At 35.5% G+C, this 23,329-nt stretch overlaps 1 protein-coding gene across 1 annotated transcript; it reads right to left on the bottom strand.

Moving 5' to 3' along the window:
- Positions 1 to 4,953: 4,953 nt before the first annotated feature.
- LOC115995085 (condensin-2 complex subunit D3-like) lies at positions 4,954 to 18,704 on the bottom strand. The gene is made up of 9 exons (XM_031119511.1): positions 17,034 to 18,704; positions 15,698 to 16,441; positions 14,816 to 15,292; positions 14,337 to 14,428; positions 14,102 to 14,189; positions 13,885 to 13,999; positions 13,663 to 13,789; positions 6,086 to 6,260; positions 4,954 to 5,739 (listed from the first exon to the last, which is right to left on the bottom strand). The coding sequence occupies exons 1-9, from the start codon at positions 18,570 to 18,572 to the stop codon at positions 5,035 to 5,037; spliced, it is 4,062 nt and encodes a 1,353-aa protein (XP_030975371.1). The 5' UTR covers positions 18,573 to 18,704; the 3' UTR covers positions 4,954 to 5,034.
- Positions 18,705 to 23,329: the final 4,625 nt, after the last annotated feature.

Genomic DNA, 23,329 nt, shown 5'->3' with positions numbered 1-23,329 from the left:
CAAATTACAATGGTCTAAAACGGATAGCATTCCAATTTCTGAATGAATGTGACCTTAAAGTTGGTTATTGTTCAAAAAAAGTTTGAGCAATGACTTCTGGCACCGCAGATCCTTTGGAATCTTTCCAATTAGAAGAATTAGAGAGAGGTCATGGACACCTAGCATTGTTGCGTTGCCAAGTTCAAGTGGTATCCTACCAAAAATCTTTGTTAGATTAAGATAGATTGACCCTAGTTAATTAATTCAATTACACCCAAGTTGATTAATTAAGTCAAATTACATGCAAATCGTGAAGGCACCAACAAATCACCAAATAAACTAAATGCAGCAGAAATTAAATTGACACAATAATTTGTTGACAAATGGCAAAAACCTCTTGCAAGACAAAAACCTCATCGGGTGAACTTAAGGTCACCACTCCCAAGAATCCACTAATCAATTATCAAGCAATTACAAGTATGAGGAATCTTACCACTATCCTGTCCTATCTCAAAATACCAACCTACAGTTGAACCTTAATTTCAATACCCAATTGAACTTGATATTGTAGTAGTCTTCTTTCATTTGTTGCATAAATCTCTAATCTGTGACTAACTCCTTTGCACAAATCCCAATATATGACTAACTCCAACAACTTGAATGATTATCATTGGCTGCAAAGTTCTTCACTTCATCAACAATAAAGATCAGGAAGCACTTGGTTATAAAGCCCTAAGACATACAAACGCAGTAAATTCACACATAGTATATGAGTTCTAGGTATCTGTTTCCGTGTGTGATGACTTTTAAAATAAGCCTTATATATGACTAGGATTATGAGAAAAAAAAAAAAAAAACCCTAATCAAACAAGTTATCATGGGCTGAATTTCAGATCTGGAAATTTTGAAATAGTAGATCTCAATAGATCGAGCTGGTGCCGAACTTCTTCATTAATCCTTGATAACAATATTTGTCGAGTATCTATCAAGACTTAATGAAACAGCTTTTCTTCACTTGTTTCTTGGATCAATCTTCATGCCTTTAATGAAACCACTTGATATGTTTGAACAACATACTTCTTGGTACATTAAACCTAACTTAGATCTATCCAATTACAAGTGCGTTTTGACAAAGGATTACCCAATTACATAAAAAAATTGACCCTAACATTCTTGTTAAGATTTTTAGGTTTGTCAAGTTAAGGCACTGCCCCACTTTGATAAAAGTTCACCATACAGATTATTACTACTCAAATCAATATAATTTAGGTTCGGGTAGATTTCAAAATCTTCAGCTATATTCCTATCAGCTAGTTTCCATCAAGCCGAACCTGAAAGAGGCTTCTGCAGTTTTTCAAACTTTTTGGGATAGGACCTGTAAACTGGTTATTAGTGGCACCAAAGTAAACAAGTGTTCCTGATTGGCATATTTTTAGAGGAAACTGGCATATAAAATTGTTGTTAGATAGTTTCAAATTTGTCAAACTGCTAAAATTATTCATTTCGACCAAAACAGAACTAGTTAGTTTATTCATCATTAAAATCAATTTGATGAGATTGGTACGCGGTCGAATTGATCCATAAAGTTTCTTTTCATTAAGTTGAAGTTCAGACAAGGCAGCTAAGTTTCCTATGGAAGCAAGAATTGAACCACTTAGTTCGTTCATGAACAAATTTAAAGTGGTGAGCTTGATCAAATTTCCAATAGTGGTTGGAATTGGTCCAGAAAGTTTGTTTTCGTAAAGTTGAAGTTCGGACAAAGCAGCTAGGTTTCCTATTGGAAGTGGGAATTGAACCACTTAGTTCGTTCTTGAACAAAATTAAAGTGGTAAGCTAAGTCAAATTTCCAATTGTGGTTATAATGGTCCAAAGAGTTTGTTTAAGATCAGACAATGAAGTCATCTTTCTTTCCTATGGAAGCAGGGAAAAAAAAAGTTCTAGACCTCTATGGTAGTTGTCAAGCGTCCTAATTACACCCAACACTTTAAATTAGCGTTTCACAAGGAGATGTGAGTTCCCAGATCTGGGTTCATGATCAAGATCATCTGGGTAAAATATTTCATTAAAATTGAGAAATTAATTTTTTACTCAAACACTAATGTGTCATTTTTATTATTATTTTAGTGTTTATGTCAACTTCAAGTATGCCAACAATACATATTGTTTGCCACATAAGCATTTTGCATTAGTAAGTTGACAGTCGGGGGTAGGGACCAAATTAATTATAAAACAATAAAATAAAAATAGTTACTACCAAAATATAGAGACCAAATTAATTATGGTTCTAAAATGTAAAAGGACTAAAATAGTATTTTGGCATATTATTAAAAAAAAAAAAAGTATAAGGGAACTGTGGAAAACATTAATCATCTGTATTATCACTTTCGATATAAACCTTTGGATTTTTGTCCAGAGTTGTTCTGGCACTTTCTGATTTCCTTCTCAGTGTCTTGATCATGGCTTGACAATTCATGGATTGGAGTAGAGTCCTATCACCGAGGTTGTCAAAATCAGGATCCTACGTAGAATCGTTGAAGATAAGTGGGATTGTAGATCGTAGGATCGAATCATGAATCGTAAGATCCTACATATTTTTAGATTTAAAGCAAAAAACAAATTGATAATGACTTTGTATGTTGAATAATCATGTAAAATATAAATTTAAAAAAAAAAAAAAAAAAAAAAAAAAAAAAACAAACAAACAAACAAACAAACCTAAGATTAGCATCATATAATGTAATTTGTATGTCATACATCGCTAAGTCTATGCTAACAAAACAGATATATTTAAGTTTTGACTCAATGTATCTAAAAAATTCAATAAATGTTTAATTAGCAATCAAATACTAAAATATTTTCCAAGTTCTAAGTTCCAAGTTTGAAATCCAAAATAAGTTAGCAAATGAAAATTAGCTAAACTACAATATGAAATCTAAAAGTAAGATGAATATTAAGGTGAAGTGAACATTTAATTATTCCCATTCTAAAGTTCTTATAACCACCGTCCTAAATTTCTAATCTTCATCATCCATTTCATTATCTATGTAGACATTATATATTTGTATACTAGAGTTGCAAAAGGTATCAAGATACAATTTCATACTCAACTATTCAAGTTATACCACTTAGCAACAATTAAAGAGCATGCTCAAAAAAATCAATCAATCAATATACAAATACAAGCATAACTGATAAAATTATATATAAAAAAAATATTTTAGTAATGTTAGAACACAAATTAGTATATTAATCAAACAAATTTAACAACATTATAGCTTAAAAGACAGCAAAGCCAACATCAAATTCTTCATTTAGAAATAATGAAACATTCCTTGATTTTGATTACAAGTGAACTAGAAACTAAAAAACATTTACTTAGGTTAACATAATTTTATAAAAATAAAATTAAAGGTCATACCATCACAATATGAAAAACTAAAAACCCTTAAAGCTTCATCAAAAAAAAAAAAAAAATTATCCCATTAAAAAAAAAAAAAACAAAAATTAATTTTTGGTAGGATCGGTAGGATCTCATACAATCCTACGACCCTACACGATCTTATGTACGATCTTACCATTTTTACGATCCTAGTGCGATCCTACGATCCAGATCGCGATTATGACAACCATACCTATCACTGTCTGTCGTTTCACAATTCTTTTTGCTACATTATTCTGCAATTGAATACATCACCTAATTTTCAAAAAAAAAAAAAAAAAAATACATCACCTATATACAATTAAACTTTTAAAAGAAATAAACTGGTTAAACCTAAGGAAAATTAGGATTATTTTGGATTAATTGGTGTCTGTCCTTTCAAAGAGAGGAAGGATTGTGTGTCGGGACCATTGCGCTAAATTTTGAAGGGCAATGACCTTTGGATTAATTGGCATGTCGTAATGTTGTTTAAACATCAAAAACTGTTATTTAAACAACATTAACAAATACCCCCTTAATTACACTCTCTCACCAAGCTCAAACACATTACTTAACCCGAAGTACCACTACAAAAAAAAGGTCTAACTCTTATAGTGATAGTGGGGCTTTAAGCAATGGGAAAGAGTTACACTTACACTCAAGAAAAGTTAATAAATTGTATTGATAGATTATATACCATTCGTCAGAGCGTGAGCTGTGTCATTCTACCTCAAAACCAATTAGTGATGAGGAAGACACACTCAAATCTTTTATGGGCTCCGACATCACACCACGCATACCAGTTTTTAGAGTGGTTGTAGGGAGTCAAATTGTGGTCCCCCAACACAATTATTAAAGAGTAATATTAGAACCATAATTTTTGTCACAACTTGCTCACGCGGCAAGTCGTGAATGGTGGAATTATTGTAAGGTTTTTAACTTTATTGTAAGGTTTCTCTACAAGAACTTGAATCCAAGCACATCAAACTATCAAAGCATCATATCCACAGCTAATGATTGTATCATGGTAATTCTCTATCAGAATTCCTATATATGCATTTACTTGAATTCATAAATGAATAAGAGCTTAAAAGGTGAATCTCAAGTCACAAAACAACTATTATTTAAACCAAGGAGCCTTCAGGCTCTAAAAGCAGTGAAAAGACAGTGTCATAGATCAAGGTGCAACTTAACTACTTATTCAACAAAAAATTTAAAAAATAAAAAATAAAAAGGTGCAACTTAACTGACTATAAAAGTCTAAAGCATAACGTTCTCCCTCAACAGAATGCAAGAGAAATGAATTAAATTAAATTGACTGATTCGTTCTACAAACTGGCACTTTTGCTTGGGAAAACAAAATTTCATGGCTTTGAAGTAGAAGGAATCAAGGCATGAATATTTTCTGTAAAATAAAAATATATATATTACTTGGATTGAATAGGAGAAAAGGCATTTACTCTTTTCTTCTTCTTTTTTGACACAAAAAGGCATTTACTCTTGTATTCTAATACAAACGTGGCATTAATTATTAGAGGACATACACACCTACAGCATACAAAAATGTTATCTTTCCTTTAAAAAAAAAATAGTATATTTACATTGAAGTATAGATGAAGCTTTAGACCAATGGGGCATCAGTTTTCTTCATCAGAGTCAAAAGAATGTCTCTTACTCAAAGATTTCAATACATTTACAGGTCGATCACATTGGGAAGTACTTGCACCATTACAAGACTTGAGCTTAGGCACACTTAAGGAACTGAGTGGCGGTGTAGATCCCTTGTTCACTTCCCTTAGCACAGAACGAGCTGTGGCTGCAGCTGCTGCATCCGCCATTGCTGAAGCCAATTTTGAATTGCCTTTTGACTTCTTGGTGAAATTATGTGCATGTTTTCCACTAGCAACCTTAGAAACATCAGGCGATTTATTGCTGCTTGATTTTTGCATTTTGGCAACAGCCTCGGTCGCTGTTGATTTTGTCTTTGCTGAATCATACTTTTGCATGTCATAGATGAGCTCTTTCTGAAGCTGCTTATCGGCAACCAATATGTCATCAATCTCATTCTTGTAGTCCTTGAGAAGGATTCTAAGGCATTCCATGAGGGAGCCTATGAGGGGGCTATTCTTGCTTTCTAATAGCCGTTTCAGCTCTATAAAGATGGGGATGGTATTTTGGATAAGGCCCTTTCTGACTGCTTGAGTTATAGCCCTTCCTCTAGCAGCAGCTGCGGATCCTCCTCCACTATCTCCGCCTTCTTCATCAATTTCTGCTGAGTCAGATGATGATCCACGGTTGGTTGGGAGGCGTATCTCTTTGCAGACAAGAATTTGGAAAGCATCCTGCTCCTCAATTAGAATGCAGTTTTTACATTAGAACTTATGAGTAACAGAAACCAACACAGATGATTAGTTTAGTAGGGAACTCTGGAAAAACAAGATAGACAACATGAAAGTTGAACAATTGTTATAAATATTTTAATAGAGAAGGAGCACTTGGTTTACATATTCACTATTAGGTAAGATGATGGCTGTGACCTTCTGTATTAATATTTGTTCACTAACTGCAACAATTATAAAGGAGCTAAACCCCCTTGATGAGCTTGATATTAACTGGTTAAGAAATCTCTCACGTATAGGTGCACATTAATATATTCCAAGAGAGCTCACCCACAAAACACTAATTTACCTGCAGAACAGACTGTCCAGTAATATCTTCTGTATCAAGCATACCATCGGATGCTGCAGCAAGAATCTCTGCACATAACTTTGCAAAGGTGGCCAAAAGGTGCTCTGGAGCCATTTGTTTCAGCAAAGAAACGTAAATGTACATTCTTTTAGATCTCGAATTCTCATCACTACCCCTGGAAACACATGCAGTAGTTTTAAATCTGCATTTCAATTTCAGATCTGTTATTTCTGATACTTCTCATTTGTTTCCCTTTTGATAATTTCTAACCAGGGAGAATATTGACATTATTCTCATAATCAGAGAGACTATGTGAAATGGAGAGGAGTGCTATTCCTCAGATTTCTTTTGTCACTTGTTGACGAATCAGGAAAGATAAGACAACTCGCTGATTACCTTTTTGGGAGTATTTTAAAAGGTGACTAGGTTCTCACAAGCAATCATATTTTCAGCCTTTGAAGTTGGTCATGCATGCTTGTTGGGTGTTGACTCTAAAGTTTAATTTGTTTGCAGTGAAGGCACCTCTTCTTGCTTATAACAGTTTTGTGGAAGCCATTTTCATTCTGAATGATTGTCATGCCCACAATGGTCATACTGACTCTCAGGGCTCACGAGTGGAGAGCCGGCCTTTTTCCATCAGGTTGGTATGCCCCACCATATTCAGAAAGAACAGATCTGAAATTGAAATGCAGATTTAAAACTACTGCATGTGTTTCCAGGGGTAGTGATGAGAATTCGAGATCTAAAAGAATGTACATTTACGTTTCTTTGCTGAAACAAATGGCTCCAGAGCACCTTTTGGCCACCTTTGCAAAGTTATGTGCAGAGATTCTTGCTGCAGCATCCGATGGTATGCTTGATACAGAAGATATTACTGGACAGTCTGTTCTGCAGGTAAATTAGTGTTTTGTGGGTGAGCTCTCTTGGAATATATTAATGTGCACCTATACGTGAGAGATTTCTTAACCAGTTAATATCAAGCTCATCAAGGGGGTTTAGCTCCTTTATAATTGTTGCAGTTAGTGAACAAATATTAATACAGAAGGTCACAGCCATCATCTTACCTAATAGTGAATATGTAAACCAAGTGCTCCTTCTCTATTAAAATATTTATAACAATTGTTCAACTTTCATGTTGTCTATCTTGTTTTTCCAGAGTTCCCTACTAAACTAATCATCTGTGTTGGTTTCTGTTACTCATAAGTTCTAATGTAAAAACTGCATTCTAATTGAGGAGCAGGATGCTTTCCAAATTCTTGTCTGCAAAGAGATACGCCTCCCAACCAACCGTGGATCATCATCTGACTCAGCAGAAATTGATGAAGAAGGCGGAGATAGTGGAGGAGGATCCGCAGCTGCTGCTAGAGGAAGGGCTATAACTCAAGCAGTCAGAAAGGGCCTTATCCAAAATACCATCCCCATCTTTATAGAGCTGAAACGGCTATTAGAAAGCAAGAATAGCCCCCTCATAGGCTCCCTCATGGAATGCCTTAGAATCCTTCTCAAGGACTACAAGAATGAGATTGATGACATATTGGTTGCCGATAAGCAGCTTCAGAAAGAGCTCATCTATGACATGCAAAAGTATGATTCAGCAAAGACAAAATCAACAGCGACCGAGGCTGTTGCCAAAATGCAAAAATCAAGCAGCAATAAATCGCCTGATGTTTCTAAGGTTGCTAGTGGAAAACATGCACATAATTTCACCAAGAAGTCAAAAGGCAATTCAAAATTGGCTTCAGCAATGGCGGATGCAGCAGCTGCAGCCACAGCTCGTTCTGTGCTAAGGGAAGTGAACAAGGGATCTACACCGCCACTCAGTTCCTTAAGTGTGCCTAAGCTCAAGTCTTGTAATGGTGCAAGTACTTCCCAATGTGATCGACCTGTAAATGTATTGAAATCTTTGAGTAAGAGACATTCTTTTGACTCTGATGAAGAAAACTGATGCCCCATTGGTCTAAAGCTTCATCTATACTTCAATGTAAATATACTATTTTTTTTTTAAAGGAAAGATAACATTTTTGTATGCTGTAGGTGTGTATGTCCTCTAATAATTAATGCCACGTTTGTATTAGAATACAAGAGTAAATGCCTTTTTGTGTCAAAAAAGAAGAAGAAAAGAGTAAATGCCTTTTCTCCTATTCAATCCAAGTAATATATATATTTTTATTTTACAGAAAATATTCATGCCTTGATTCCTTCTACTTCAAAGCCATGAAATTTTGTTTTCCCAAGCAAAAGTGCCAGTTTGTAGAACGAATCAGTCAATTTAATTTAATTCATTTCTCTTGCATTCTGTTGAGGGAGAACGTTATGCTTTAGACTTTTATAGTCAGTTAAGTTGCACCTTTTTATTTTTTATTTTTTAAATTTTTTGTTGAATAAGTAGTTAAGTTGCACCTTGATCTATGACACTGTCTTTTCACTGCTTTTAGAGCCTGAAGGCTCCTTGGTTTAAATAATAGTTGTTTTGTGACTTGAGATTCACCTTTTAAGCTCTTATTCATTTATGAATTCAAGTAAATGCATATATAGGAATTCTGATAGAGAATTACCATGATACAATCATTAGCTGTGGATATGATGCTTTGATAGTTTGATGTGCTTGGATTCAAGTTCTTGTAGAGAAACCTTACAATAAAGTTAAAAACCTTACAATAATTCCACCATTCACGACTTGCCGCGTGAGCAAGTTGTGACAAAAATTATGGTTCTAATATTACTCTTTAATAATTGTGTTGGGGGACCACAATTTGACTCCCTACAACCACTCTAAAAACTGGTATGCGTGGTGTGATGTCGGAGCCCATAAAAGATTTGAGTGTGTCTTCCTCATCACTAATTGGTTTTGAGGTAGAATGACACAGCTCACGCTCTGACGAATGGTATATAATCTATCAATACAATTTATTAACTTTTCTTGAGTGTAAGTGTAACTCTTTCCCATTGCTTAAAGCCCCACTATCACTATAAGAGTTAGACCTTTTTTTTGTAGTGGTACTTCGGGTTAAGTAATGTGTTTGAGCTTGGTGAGAGAGTGTAATTAAGGGGGTATTTGTTAATGTTGTTTAAATAACAGTTTTTGATGTTTAAACAACATTACGACATGCCAATTAATCCAAAGGTCATTGCCCTTCAAAATTTAGCGCAATGGTCCCGACACACAATCCTTCCTCTCTTTGAAAGGACAGACACCAATTAATCCAAAATAATCCTAATTTTCCTTAGGTTTAACCAGTTTATTTCTTTTAAAAGTTTAATTGTATATAGGTGATGTATTTTTTTTTTTTTTTTTTTGAAAATTAGGTGATGTATTCAATTGCAGAATAATGTAGCAAAAAGAATTGTGAAACGACAGACAGTGATAGGTATGGTTGTCATAATCGCGATCTGGATCGTAGGATCGCACTAGGATCGTAAAAATGGTAAGATCGTACATAAGATCGTGTAGGGTCGTAGGATTGTATGAGATCCTACCGATCCTACCAAAAATTAATTTTTGTTTTTTTTTTTTTTAATGGGATAATTTTTTTTTTTTTTTTTTTTTTTGATGAAGCTTTAAGGGTTTTTAGTTTTTCATATTGTGATGGTATGACCTTTAATTTTATTTTTATAAAATTATGTTAACCTAAGTAAATGTTTTTTAGTTTCTAGTTCACTTGTAATCAAAATCAAGGAATGTTTCATTATTTCTAAATGAAGAATTTGATGTTGGCTTTGCTGTCTTTTAAGCTATAATGTTGTTAAATTTGTTTGATTAATATACTAATTTGTGTTCTAACATTACTAAAATATTTTTTTTATATATAATTTTATCAGTTATGCTTGTATTTGTATATTGATTGATTGATTTTTTTGAGCATGCTCTTTAATTGTTGCTAAGTGGTATAACTTGAATAGTTGAGTATGAAATTGTATCTTGATACCTTTTGCAACTCTAGTATACAAATATATAATGTCTACATAGATAATGAAATGGATGATGAAGATTAGAAATTTAGGACGGTGGTTATAAGAACTTTAGAATGGGAATAATTAAATGTTCACTTCACCTTAATATTCATCTTACTTTTAGATTTCATATTGTAGTTTAGCTAATTTTCATTTGCTAACTTATTTTGGATTTCAAACTTGGAACTTAGAACTTGGAAAATATTTTAGTATTTGATTGCTAATTAAACATTTATTGAATTTTTTAGATACATTGAGTCAAAACTTAAATATATCTGTTTTGTTAGCATAGACTTAGCGATGTATGACATACAAATTACATTATATGATGCTAATCTTAGGTTTGTTTGTTTGTTTGTTTGTTTTTTTTTTTTTTTTTTTTTTTTTTTTTTTAAATTTATATTTTACATGATTATTCAACATACAAAGTCATTATCAATTTGTTTTTTGCTTTAAATCTAAAAATATGTAGGATCTTACGATTCATGATTCGATCCTACGATCTACAATCCCACTTATCTTCAACGATTCTACGTAGGATCCTGATTTTGACAACCTCGGTGATAGGACTCTACTCCAATCCATGAATTGTCAAGCCATGATCAAGACACTGAGAAGGAAATCAGAAAGTGCCAGAACAACTCTGGACAAAAATCCAAAGGTTTATATCGAAAGTGATAATACAGATGATTAATGTTTTCCACAGTTCCCTTATACTTTTTTTTTTTTTAATAATATGCCAAAATACTATTTTAGTCCTTTTACATTTTAGAACCATAATTAATTTGGTCTCTATATTTTGGTAGTAACTATTTTTATTTTATTGTTTTATAATTAATTTGGTCCCTACCCCCGACTGTCAACTTACTAATGCAAAATGCTTATGTGGCAAACAATATGTATTGTTGGCATACTTGAAGTTGACATAAACACTAAAATAATAATAAAAATGACACATTAGTGTTTGAGTAAAAAATTAATTTCTCAATTTTAATGAAATATTTTACCCAGATGATCTTGATCATGAACCCAGATCTGGGAACTCACATCTCCTTGTGAAACGCTAATTTAAAGTGTTGGGTGTAATTAGGACGCTTGACAACTACCATAGAGGTCTAGAACTTTTTTTTTCCCTGCTTCCATAGGAAAGAAAGATGACTTCATTGTCTGATCTTAAACAAACTCTTTGGACCATTATAACCACAATTGGAAATTTGACTTAGCTTACCACTTTAATTTTGTTCAAGAACGAACTAAGTGGTTCAATTCCCACTTCCAATAGGAAACCTAGCTGCTTTGTCCGAACTTCAACTTTACGAAAACAAACTTTCTGGACCAATTCCAACCACTATTGGAAATTTGATCAAGCTCACCACTTTAAATTTGTTCATGAACGAACTAAGTGGTTCAATTCTTGCTTCCATAGGAAACTTAGCTGCCTTGTCTGAACTTCAACTTAATGAAAAGAAACTTTATGGATCAATTCGACCGCGTACCAATCTCATCAAATTGATTTTAATGATGAATAAACTAACTAGTTCTGTTTTGGTCGAAATGAATAATTTTAGCAGTTTGACAAATTTGAAACTATCTAACAACAATTTTATATGCCAGTTTCCTCTAAAAATATGCCAATCAGGAACACTTGTTTACTTTGGTGCCACTAATAACCAGTTTACAGGTCCTATCCCAAAAAGTTTGAAAAACTGCAGAAGCCTCTTTCAGGTTCGGCTTGATGGAAACTAGCTGATAGGAATATAGCTGAAGATTTTGAAATCTACCCGAACCTAAATTATATTGATTTGAGTAGTAATAATCTGTATGGTGAACTTTTATCAAAGTGGGGCAGTGCCTTAACTTGACAAACCTAAAAATCTTAACAAGAATGTTAGGGTCAATTTTTTTATGTAATTGGGTAATCCTTTGTCAAAACGCACTTGTAATTGGATAGATCTAAGTTAGGTTTAATGTACCAAGAAGTATGTTGTTCAAACATATCAAGTGGTTTCATTAAAGGCATGAAGATTGATCCAAGAAACAAGTGAAGAAAAGCTGTTTCATTAAGTCTTGATAGATACTCGACAAATATTGTTATCAAGGATTAATGAAGAAGTTCGGCACCAGCTCGATCTATTGAGATCTACTATTTCAAAATTTCCAGATCTGAAATTCAGCCCATGATAACTTGTTTGATTAGGGTTTTTTTTTTTTTTTTCTCATAATCCTAGTCATATATAAGGCTTATTTTAAAAGTCATCACACACGGAAACAGATACCTAGAACTCATATACTATGTGTGAATTTACTGCGTTTGTATGTCTTAGGGCTTTATAACCAAGTGCTTCCTGATCTTTATTGTTGATGAAGTGAAGAACTTTGCAGCCAATGATAATCATTCAAGTTGTTGGAGTTAGTCATATATTGGGATTTGTGCAAAGGAGTTAGTCACAGATTAGAGATTTATGCAACAAATGAAAGAAGACTACTACAATATCAAGTTCAATTGGGTATTGAAATTAAGGTTCAACTGTAGGTTGGTATTTTGAGATAGGACAGGATAGTGGTAAGATTCCTCATACTTGTAATTGCTTGATAATTGATTAGTGGATTCTTGGGAGTGGTGACCTTAAGTTCACCCGATGAGGTTTTTGTCTTGCAAGAGGTTTTTGCCATTTGTCAACAAATTATTGTGTCAATTTAATTTCTGCTGCATTTAGTTTATTTGGTGATTTGTTGGTGCCTTCACGATTTGCATGTAATTTGACTTAATTAATCAACTTGGGTGTAATTGAATTAATTAACTAGGGTCAATCTATCTTAATCTAACAAAGATTTTTGGTAGGATACCACTTGAACTTGGCAACGCAACAATGCTAGGTGTCCATGACCTCTCTCTAATTCTTCTAATTGGAAAGATTCCAAAGGATCTGCGGTGCCAGAAGTCATTGCTCAAACTTTTTTTGAACAATAACCAACTTTAAGGTCACATTCATTCAGAAATTGGAATGCTATCCGTTTTAGACCATTGTAATTTGATAGCAAACAATCTCAGTGGCTTGATCCCCAAACAACTTGGAGAGTGCTCAAGATTAATGTTCTTGAATTTGAGCAGAAAATACTGGATGGAAGTATTCCTTCTAATATAGGAAGCCTGCAGTCTCTTCAAGTTCTTGATGTTAGTCAGAATTTGCTGGTAGGGGAGATACCACAAAAGCTTGGAGGAATGAAACAATTGGAAAAATTGAATCTCTCTAGTTCCATCCTATCCAGATTTGATGATATTGCAAGCTTGGCATCCATTAATAAATCCTCCAAAGAGTTAGAGGGTCCTATTCCTAACATCAAAGCCTTCCGCACTACTCCAATTGCAGCACTGCAAAATAAAAGAGGCTTATGTGGTATTGCTGTTGACTTGAAGGCTTGCTCAAAACTGATTCCTACTCCTCTATTGAAGAGGAGCAACCGACTTTTAGTAATAGTTTTACTCTCACTTTTGGGCACATTGTTTATCATATTTGTCATTACAGGAGTTTCACTTCTTTTTTGCCGAAGGGTGTAGAAAACAGAAGACAAGCTGCATTTCAATTTCAGATCTGTTCTTTCTGAATATGGTGGGGCATACCAACCTGATGGAAAAAGGCCGGCTCTCCACTCGTGAGCCCTGAGAGTCAGTATGACCATTGTGGGCATGACAATCATTCAGAATGAAAATGGCTTCCACAAAACTGTTATAAGCAAGAAGAGGTGCCTTCACTGCAAACAAATTAAACTTTAGAGTCAACACCCAACAAGCATGCATGACCAACTTCAAAGGCTGAAAATATGATTGCTTGTGAGAACCTAGTCACCTTTTAAAATACTCCCAAAAAGGTAATCAGCGAGTTGTCTTATCTTTCCTGATTCGTCAACAAGTGACAAAAGAAATCTGAGGAATAGCACTCCTCTCCATTTCACATAGTCTCTCTGATTATGAGAATAATGTCAATATTCTCCCTGGTTAGAAATTATCAAAAGGGAAACAAATGAGAAGTATCAGAAATAACAGAACACCATAACAAATAGTACCTGCAATAATCTTGAGAGCAAGATAAATGTCTGCCTTCTCACAAGTTCACATGGATCACAGAGACACTTCGTGATCTTTGCTATATAACTGTTGACTTCAAAACAATTTGTTAGAAACTTAGCATAAGAAACAGTTAATCAAAATTGATCCTTTCATCTCCTCTCAAAAGCTAGTTTAAATATCAGATACTGTTCAAATGGTATATCATTTCTGTTAATTGTTTACAGGCCTTACCAATCAACCAGAGCAGTATACCGAACGCAAAAAGCCGCCATCATTACAACAAGATTGTTGCGTAGAGCAGCACAATCACTCTTTTCAAGCTCCTGGAACAAGACATGCAAAGTTCAAATTTTGTTTCAGTTATTCAGGGGGAGTGACAAATGATTACTACAGGAAACACAAATATATATCCTCCAATTGATATCTTCAAATACACACACACACACACACACACATATAACAAGTATCTAGGGAATAATACTATATGCATCAGTTGTGCCTAATAAAATCTTTGAATCAAAATTAACTTAATTATACAAAAATAGAGTTTCTATAAGCTAAAATTTCTTACAGATACAGAGAGAACCCTGTCACAAAGAGAATGGCTTTAGGTGAACAAAATTTTGTACCAAGGACAGCTTCTTAATGAGTTTTCAAGAAAATAATTCTAAGACCATTGGAATTGAATGATGCCAAGTCAATGACCAAACCTGTACAAAAAGAGGAATATAATTCTTTGCAAGTTTTCCATCAACAAGGCAAATCTTCCCCATTGTCAGCCAAGCTTGAATGTATAAAGGAGGAGCCGTTTGCTTTAGAGAAACTGAAGGGCCTGGCAATTTGTTCAATTTGGGATCAGAATTGCCTGAAGTGATTATGGTGTGTAATAGCGGAGTAATGGCGCTCACATCAGCAGACGGACAAACAATAACCAAAGATCCAATTGTATAAACTGCTGTGACTGCTTTTGATAACAACCTGGCTGCTTTCTTGCCCTTTCTACTAGGTGGGGTAAAAAAGCAACCATTTTGTTTTGCTTCTGAAACCTCTAAAACATACTTTTCTAAGATGTGAGAAGCTTTAGAGAGAAGCTGGTCTACCCATCTTATAACAAGTGAATCAGCCTCCTCAGGATTTGAAGCCTTCTGCTTGCACAATGTCCTAAGTGCTTTTACATGAGCATTAACCTGCCATCACATGTACCAATTAAGTACACATGCAGGTGCAAATATTAAAGAGAAACAAAGGGAAAAACACATACTTAAACAAATAGTCTAATTGTAACCCAATATTCAACCTTAAAAGAAAACACTAAAGCAAGTATATGTCATCAATCCATATGTGCAATTTGTGAGCCAAAACATATGATCAACACCTAAGTTCTATAAAAAGCTATTGAGTTTTGATCAGTGTGAATTGGGAAATTCATCGGAGTTCTTTTACCATCAAGCTGTACTGATGGCAAACTACTATATTGACCAATAAAACATTTTAGACAACAAAAGAAAAGGATCCTTACTGCAACAAAATGCGCACACACACACACACACATAAGTAACTGAATACACTAAATGAAATCAAGTGGTAGATACCTCCGTTGAATGCATGTTGAACTCTTCAATTCGTTTAAGCAAGTTATGAGCCAAATCTGCTGCAGGTTCTGGAGGCAGCTCCGTAGAAACATTAGAGATTGTTTGCAAGAGGAAAACACGATCCCCAGCCCAAGCAACAGAATTGGATTCTATACCGTCTTCCTCTGCATGTGCATCTCCTTGCGCAAGTGGAATTTTAACCTCCCCTCTTACTCCATGCTTGTCAAAGAGCTGCCAATGATGATGGAGGAACTCCCAGTCCACTGCTTTTGAAAGATATGCTGACACCTCAGATAGAAGAAACCAAGCACCCGGTGGTGCTGTCCACTTCTCTATCGGCATAGATTGCCTCAACCAGAGAGACTCAGATGTCTTAATAATATTCTGAAGTGCCAAAACAATTTTGTGCTTAAGCCGTTTCTTCTTACCCAAGCTTGCACAAATTTTCTTTACCCAAGGTGTCACCTCCCCATTACAAATTCCTCTCAAAAGACCCAACACTCCTTCAGGAAATAAAAACTCCATTTCTCTTTCTGAACTTTTAGCTTTGAGACTTGAATCGCTTAAAACAGATCCATTTTGAAAAAAACCAGCCGAAGCAGCTCCAGATATTCGGTCCAGTACCAATTCTAGAAACAAGTTCTCGCACTCTTCTTGAATACTGGATTCATTATCAGTTATTAAACGTGGAACTGAATGAAGCCACTCAGTAGTAACACTTTCATCTGAGAATTTTCTGAAAGCCTATAACATCAATGCAGATTCCACCATAAGTTCAATATATGCTTGCTAAGAGGTATACTAGCAGATGCAAGGTAAAAATATATAAATAAAACCAAACAAAACCAAAAAAACAAAAAAAAAAATGTAATTAATGAGGTGCAAGCATAGTTACTTAGACATATCCAGGAATCCAGATTATAAAAGTTAGGATAATATTATTTCACATTATATAGAAAAACGATCAAAGAATCCCCTTGAAGCCAAGGACACCCAGATTTTTGCCTAGAGTATTCATAATTCAATTAGCAACCACCATAATTATAATAGACATATCCCAACAACCTAAATAATCATCACTAACGTAACAATTACTTTAAGCTAATCCAAAATAGTACTTGAATAAGATATTTGTGTTCAAGGTTGACAGTACACGAGGTCTATTCTAAAAAAGTACACAAGTTGGCATGGCAGGTTAAAGTGTCCAAAAGCACAAATTGCCACAACTGTGTGTGTATGCGATGGCACAAACCAATTAGATATCATATACTAATCGTAACAAAAATGACATTATTCAAATCAGAAAACGGCAGATGAAGCAAAGCAGTGAATGAACCTCAGAAAGAGCTGAAATTGCGGCTTTCCTTATGCTAACAAGAGGATCGGAACAAGCCATGCCAATGGTCTTGAGCACAACTTCATCAAAGGCACCACCTAGAAGGGCAGTCAACTTGGTAATCAGAAGAAATGTAGCCTTCCTCACTGCTGCCTTCTCATCCATACACCTTTTTCTCAAAAGTCCATTGATATCAGCTTCCACTCTTCGCTCTTCTGCCACATTGCCAAACCCCATAACTTCTTTCAACACGTCCCGACTCCTATCATCACCAGCCAGAAACCCTACCAGCTGTGCCAAATTCGACAAAGCACGAGCACGGATTCCACCAATAGTATCCGAACAACGCTGTATCAAAGCCTCCATACTCCTCAAACCCCATTCACTCTTCACTTCACCATCCAATTCCACACCCAATGGATCCTTCAATGACATCAGGAGCATCAAAATAAGATCAACCCCCAAGAGCCTCAGGCTAGCCTTTCCTTGTGTCATCTTCAACACATACTCCACAAACCCAATTTGATCATTGAATTCCATCACTTTGACAATCTCCATGATTGACTCCACAGCTAAAGCCCTCAGCTCAGTCTTCTCCGGCGCCTTCTGCACCAAGTACCTCGGAAGATTCACAACTGCTTTCTTCACTCCATCTGAACTTTTTGCCACTCCCATCATCCTATGCATCACAAATTCCAAACCAAACGTCCGTGCCAACGATTTAGACCTAAGAATCAACGGTGACAAAGACTTCAACACTTCAGCAGCAGTATCCGCCTGCTCTCCATGCTCAGGCCTCAACACCTCGCTCAAAACCCGCGAACACAAATCAGTTATTCTGTTATAGCTAACAGAATTGCCACACACTTCAACTGCCATTACCGGAATCTCAACAACCGTTTGTACCAAAGACTTCAAACTGTCAGGAAACCTATCCAAATGAATCAAACCCATTACTGATTCCAACTTTTCAAGCACTGTGAACAACTTCCCAATATCAAATTCACTCTCTTCAGACTCACCCTCATCGACACCCAAACTTTTCACGTTATTCCTAGATCCCCTGCCTCGCCCTCGGCCACCACTGCCACCCTTTCTCTTCCGATTAGCCACAACATTGTGAGACCCCTCACCAGTCTCAGACGTGCCCCGAGGCCGAGGCTTGAGATACCGGCGAATAGAGCGAAGGAGAGAGAGAAACGACATTGGAGTGAACAGAGTGAAAACAGGGGAGTTTGGAGAGAGAAGCAGAGAGAGGTAGACATTAGAGGCCAAGAGGGACAAATGGGTGGGGCCCAAGTCCATTGTAGAGGAGATAGGAAGGACGATATGGGTTGGAGACAAGGATTTCGACGACAGGTCTTCGAAGAAACTGTCAAGGGGTTCGGAATCATTGGAATTGGTGGCGCGGCGAAGAAGGGTTTGTAGGTCTAAGAGAGTGGATTCAGAGAGGTATTGGGGGTTTGGATTTGTGGGGTTATCGAAGAAATGGCGGATCTCTTCGAGTTCTGCGAGTATTCGAGATATGGCTTCCTCCATGGATGAGAAGCAGAGGAGATCTTGAGGTCAGTGACCAATGTGACGATTTTGTTATCTGCTTTTGGTTTTTTGTTTTTTTGTTTTTTTTTTCACAGAAAAGGTTTGAATTTTGGCATTCCCGCTTAAGGGGTTCTTTACGACTGTGTTTGGCTACGGTTGAAGGAAGAGGAAGGAAAAGAAATGAAAACACTTTTCTAATGTTTGGAAATAGGGAGAAAAGAAATAGAGAGGAAATGGAAAGAACAATGTATGCTTTTACTTTTATGCCTACGCATGAATTTGAGAGAGGGAGTGAAAGTGATGGGCAAAAATGTAATTTTAAAAGTTCAAGTGAACTTTATTATTTTCTTTCCAAAATGAGAGTGGGTATGTTGTATGTATGGAATAGGTCTCTCACAAGTACAACAAGTGAATTTCATTGTGAGAGCATCTACAGCAGTGGAGCTAAAAATTTAGCTTTTTAACTCCACCAAAAGTTACTTTATCTATTATACCTACACACATGCTGCAGCAGTGGATCTATTTTAGCTATCAACGTAATAAAATAAGATAAACATCACAATAAAATAATATATCACCTACAATAAAATAATATATCCCACTACCCAAAAAAACAACCCAGCACCACCCACAACCACCTCTACCATCAGCCACCGCCACAATCGCACCCAATCCCACAACCACCACTACCACCACCACCACCACCACCACCACCAGACACAACCAAACCCACAAACAAAATAAAAAATCAAAGCACCATCATAGTCACCAATCCACCATCACAGCCACCAAACCCACTGGAAAAAAAAATCAAACACCGTACCACCAAACCATAGCCACAACAACCACCATCGCCACCACCACAGCCACCAAACCCACAGGAAAAAAAAAATCAAACACCGTACCACCAAACCATAGCCGCAACAACCACCATCGCCACCACCACAGCCATCAAACCCACAGAAGAAAAAAAAAATCAAACATCATTCCACCACCACAACCAAACCCATATGAAAACACATTAAAAATTAAAAAAAATTAAAAAATAAAAAAAACAAACAAACAAACTCAATCACAGCAAAAAGAATAGAGAGATGGCGTGGGTCTGATCGAAGGACTGGGCGGAGGCATGGATCGGCGGAGTGGGGAGGACTGGGCGGCGTGGGTCTGATCGGCGGACTGGGCGGAGGCATGGGTCTGAGGCGTGGATCAGCAGCTTGGGGCTTTAACCGGTGACGTTGAGGCCGGCGAAGGGGCACGGATTGGGCTATGGGGCTTGGGGAGACCGACGATGGGGCTTGGCGTGGGTCGGCGGAACAGGTCGGCGGTAAGGGAGTTGGCCAGTGAGCTGAGGGATGAGGGAGATAAAGGAGGCCGGCGAGCTAGAGAGAAAAAAAAAATTGAGGAAGAAAGAAGAAAGAAGAAAGAAGAGAAGCCAGAGAGAGAGAGAGGGAGAGAGAAAAGGAAATGATTATTTTAATGAGAGAAGAGAGAGAGTGTAATAAAAAAAAAATTAGCTTTGAGCTACAATGCACATCTAAAGATAGATGTGCACTGTAGTTGAGGAGCTAAATCTTTTAGATTTAGCTCCACTGCTGCGTGATGGTTTTTTAGTGTTTGGGAGCTAAAAAATAGCATTATACCTATATAGCACCACTGCTGTGAGTGCTCTGATAGGAGTTAATTATTACCAAAATTGGCTGATTGCAAAATGTGGCCGCACACTAATTGCCAAAAATTAATTGTTTTTCCAATTGGGGTATGTTTTTGTAAATAAAAGTTTTTGTTCGTACAATTATTCTGAATTAATATATATATATTCAAACCAAACAACAACAACAACAACAAATATTTTTCTGTCATTTTTAGTATTTGGACCAAAGTACGAAACACATAAAACGAGTCATTTTCCATAAACAATTATTTTAGTGTGAAATCTCGTTGCTTCGTCAAGTGAGCTAGAGCAATTGTCATGAGAGTAGGGGCAGAGGGAGGGGCAATCCCCCGAGGGGGGGGAAGGGGGCTGAACTTCCAAAAATTTATCTAATAATAGGTTAATATTACTATATTGTACAAAAATATCTTATTTGCCCCTTACACCACAAAAGGACAAATAACTTTTCTCTTTTTTTAAGCCACAGAGCGTTCCAATTGGCAATTGTAAATGGTATATATAGAGAAAATTTAACATAAAGACAAAAAAAGAGGCCAGCAGCCGGACTTGTAAAATCTTACAATTGCAAATTTTTTTGCAATTGTGTTATAGTTCCATCCTAAATGTAGGATGGCACTGTAGCACTTTAGTAAAAATTATAATATATTTTAATTGATAAAGTGGAAGAGGGATGGGGAAAAGAAAGAGAGAAAGTTGTATTAGAATATATTATATTATTTTAGTGGATAATATATATTATTTTAATAAGTAGAATAGGAAAATAAAATTTGGGATGTTGGTTGTGTTGTAAAATGGTATGGTACAATTGATAAAGTAGCTTTTTGAGATGATAAAATAGAATAGGATGCAAATGCTCAAAGCATCATCATTGGTGGTGCCAAAAATTTCACAATTTGGCACCACAAAAAGTTGTTTTATCTATTTTACCACCTCACTTTATAAAACACTTAACATCAGTGATTTTATTTTAGCATTCAACACAATAATATAATATATCTACTACAATAAACAACAACCACTACCAGCAACACAATAAAAGAATATAACTTTTAATAAAATATTGTTTTTTAACATCTTAGCTACGGTGCACAAACATCTTTGGTTATGCATTGTAGCTCAACAACTAAATTTTTTGGCTTTTCCTCCACCATTGCAGTAGGCTTTTTAGTATTGATAGTGTTAAAAATAGTAATATGGCTTTTTAGCCCACCAATACTAATGCTTTCACATAAATAGACCTGTACTCCAACAATTTTTATATTAAAATAATGATAGAAATGAAAAAGGATGTTTTATATCCATTGTTTTTACATGTTAGTGACCTCAACATTGATTTTACAAGTTTCAACAACTATTGTTGAAAGAAAGTTTTCAGCAATGAACATAATTAAAAATTAATTGCACAATCAAATGGGAGATCAATGAATAAATGATTGCTTAGTCACATATATTGATAAAGATATATTCAAGACTATTGAGTGTGAAGAAATCATGCAGTGGTTTCAAAATATGAAAAATCATCAAGAGCAATTGAGTAAATTAAACTAGGTGTGAAAAAATAAATAAGATTTTACATTTTATATTAGATTGTGTATGAGAATTTCATTAGCATATAGTTGGTTATTTACTTTATTATTAATATTGATTAATTTTTTTTAGATTAATTTTTTACTTTCAATTTTGTCTTTTAATCTTATTCCCTTAACCCAAATTTCTGGTTTCGCCACTACATGGGAGAATTTAGAAATTGTGTACTCGACATGTCCAAGTGTTGAATAAAATTCAAACTAATTTGCTATTTTGGCTCCCTCAATCTTATTATATGTCTGGTTTTCACACATGTAATTTGGGTAAGGGAAAAACAACAATGTTTGTTCCTTCTACAAATTCTGTCTAGAGTCTTGTCTTTAGGAGTGGTTTGAAGCAGTCTCCTATGAAAATCAAAAGAAAAGTCAATCAGTGTTTTGTAGTTTGCTCTCAACAGCGAATTAGGCTTGATAATCTCTAGAATCCGAATAGGATGCTACTAGCACTCACTCTGGTTAGTTTCTCAGAAAGTGTTAATCTGGGCACTGGTTTGGAAAATCTACACTAGTTGTGCATGCTATGCCACTGTACATGTCAGTCAAACTTCTTTTGCTTCTCCCAGATGAGATTCTTTCATTACTACCACAACTGATTACAGCAAAAATAAGAATGTGCATTTGAATTTGCTTTTTTTTTTTTTTTTTTTTTTGGCTTATCATGTCTTTTAAAAACCTCACTTTTTCTATGTATAATTGTACTTCTGCCCACTTTTAACGATTCAGCAAAAATTTAATCCAAACGCAGTGTTCTGTTCAATTATTAAGAAGTTAATAAGTGTTTCGACTGTTAATTTTGTTTTCAGTAGAATGACACAACAAAAGAGCATCATGCCCTCCTGTCCCAACCTGGTGGTAAATAGCCAGTGTAAGAGCTCATTCTGAGAGCCCAATGGCCTCAGAACAAAGAAAGAATTCTAACCAGAAATGACCTGCTTTTGAGAAATTCTACTTTATAGCTGTACGCTTCAGTGCATATTATGCTACCAGCACACAAACAGATCCCAAACAATGACACCAATAAAGAACATGTATTAGTCAAGGAGGAAGAATTACCTCTCTTGATAGGTAACACATACAAGATCGCTTTAATCAAATCTGAAATCAGATTGAGTTGGCAGCTGCGGCAAAACCTTGACAAATTCTTTCACATGTCTATTTGATGCAAGTCAGCATCAAATAAGTTAATACATTACCTCAGAAACTGTGCATAATATTAAGGGTCCGTTTGAATTGAGCTTATTGTTGCTGAAACTGAAAACTGAAAACTGAAAACACTGTAGCAAAATAATTTTTAAATGTGTAAATAGTACCGTGGGACCCATTTTTAATATTTTTTAATACGTGAACAGTGTCAGCACAGTGCGTGAACAGTGTATTCACTGTTCATAACAGTAAAATTTGTCCCCCAAAGTCAACAAATGCGGGCCAAAAAAATAAAAAAGGGAAAACGTGAACTGGAGAAAACGCAAACGCAGAAACGCGCAGCCCAAATGCCC

The sequence above is a fragment of the Quercus lobata genome, chromosome 6 (assembly GCF_001633185.2).
Source record: "Quercus lobata isolate SW786 chromosome 6, ValleyOak3.0 Primary Assembly, whole genome shotgun sequence".
NCBI lineage: Eukaryota > Viridiplantae > Streptophyta > Magnoliopsida > Fagales > Fagaceae > Quercus > Quercus lobata.
This window is presented reverse-complemented; position numbering and strand designations above follow the sequence as displayed.

Excerpts from the sequence above, each read along its gene's own strand:
- LOC115995085 (XM_031119511.1), bottom strand. The coding sequence starts at position 18,572 with ATGGAGGAAGCCATATCTCGAATACTCGCAGAACTCGAAGAGATCCGC. Across the intron at positions 14,190-14,336 it reads TATACTGCTCTGGTTGATTG|TTATATAGCAAAGATCACGA; the intron begins GTAAGGCCTGTA and ends TGAAGTCAACAG. Across the intron at positions 14,000-14,101 it reads TGCTCTCAAGATTATTGCAG|AGAGACTATGTGAAATGGAG; the intron begins GTACTATTTGTT and ends TCTCATAATCAG.